At 45.2% G+C, this 1,036-nt stretch overlaps 1 protein-coding gene across 1 annotated transcript; it reads right to left on the bottom strand.

The window, feature by feature from the left end:
* Positions 1 to 7: 7 nt before the first annotated feature.
* On the bottom strand, positions 8 to 441 carry LOC121966655 (acetylcholine receptor subunit delta-like; the record flags this gene model as incomplete). Its single annotated transcript, XM_042516724.1, has 2 exons — positions 332 to 441; positions 8 to 214 (listed from the first exon to the last, which is right to left on the bottom strand). Coding segments are annotated over exons 1-2 (315 nt in total), but the record flags the coding sequence as incomplete, so codon positions are not given.
* Positions 442 to 1,036: the final 595 nt, after the last annotated feature.

Genomic DNA, 1,036 nt, shown 5'->3' with positions numbered 1-1,036 from the left:
TACTTGCTGCGTGTGTGGCTCGTGCCGTCAGTCCGTGCCTCTCCGACTGTTTCTCGAACATCAGCTCGCTGCGGGACTTGATGCTGTAGTACTCCTCCGCCGAGGCGATGTAGCCCACCGAGCTGGATCGCCGTGGCAACGCTGCATCCCAGTGTGGCTCCTCCTCCGAGGGGCGGGACATACGCAGGATGCGAGGCAGCCGCTCGAGGAAGAACTGGAGAACAAATGAACGACGGCAAAGTCATCACGTGTATTTTTAAACATTACTGCGGAGTGTGTGTGTGTGTGTGTGTGTGTGTGTGTGTTGTGTATTGATGAGTGTGTGTGTTACCTTCTTGGTCCACTCAGACATGACGTGTGTGCTCGGCGTCCGGAAGTGCAGGTTGAGGACGACCACACAGTTCAACACCACGATCGTCACCAACACCATGATGAACATCAAGTATCTGAAACACAAACACACACACACACACACACACACACACACACACACACACATAGCATTTTAATACTCAAAAATGTGCTTGTTACATATTTTTGCCTCTTTTATTTTAAATTCTCTTGAGTTTTATTTTCTCTTTGAAACTTGAATTACTTAAAAAATATATTTAAAATTTAAATTACAGCAGTTGTGTGTCTCTGCGCATCAGCCGCCATCTCTGCAGTCAGCACAGTTTCAAGGTAAATACCCCAAATTAGTGTCATAATTATCTTAAAAAATCCTGAGTTGTGGCCAAAAACATGTTTTGTGAAGTCACGGTGACCTTTGACCACCGAATTATAACTAGTTCATTCTTGTCCATGTTTGAGCCAAATTTGAAGAAATTCTCTCAAGAATGGTTGATATTGCTGAATGGGGCGGGCGAACCCAAAAACGTGACGCCTCCGGCTACGACAATCGCCAGCACGGAGGCGTAAAAACTCACCTGCAACAACAATCTTTAGTTAATAAATTTATGGGAATTTTACAAGTTTTGATCAATATTCCTGCGGCGCCAAATATCCATCACGCCTCCCTGATGTTTACAAATGTGGT

The sequence above is a fragment of the Plectropomus leopardus genome, unplaced genomic scaffold (genome assembly GCF_008729295.1).
Source record: "Plectropomus leopardus isolate mb unplaced genomic scaffold, YSFRI_Pleo_2.0 unplaced_scaffold25429, whole genome shotgun sequence".
NCBI lineage: Eukaryota > Metazoa > Chordata > Actinopteri > Perciformes > Serranidae > Plectropomus > Plectropomus leopardus.
This window is presented reverse-complemented; position numbering and strand designations above follow the sequence as displayed.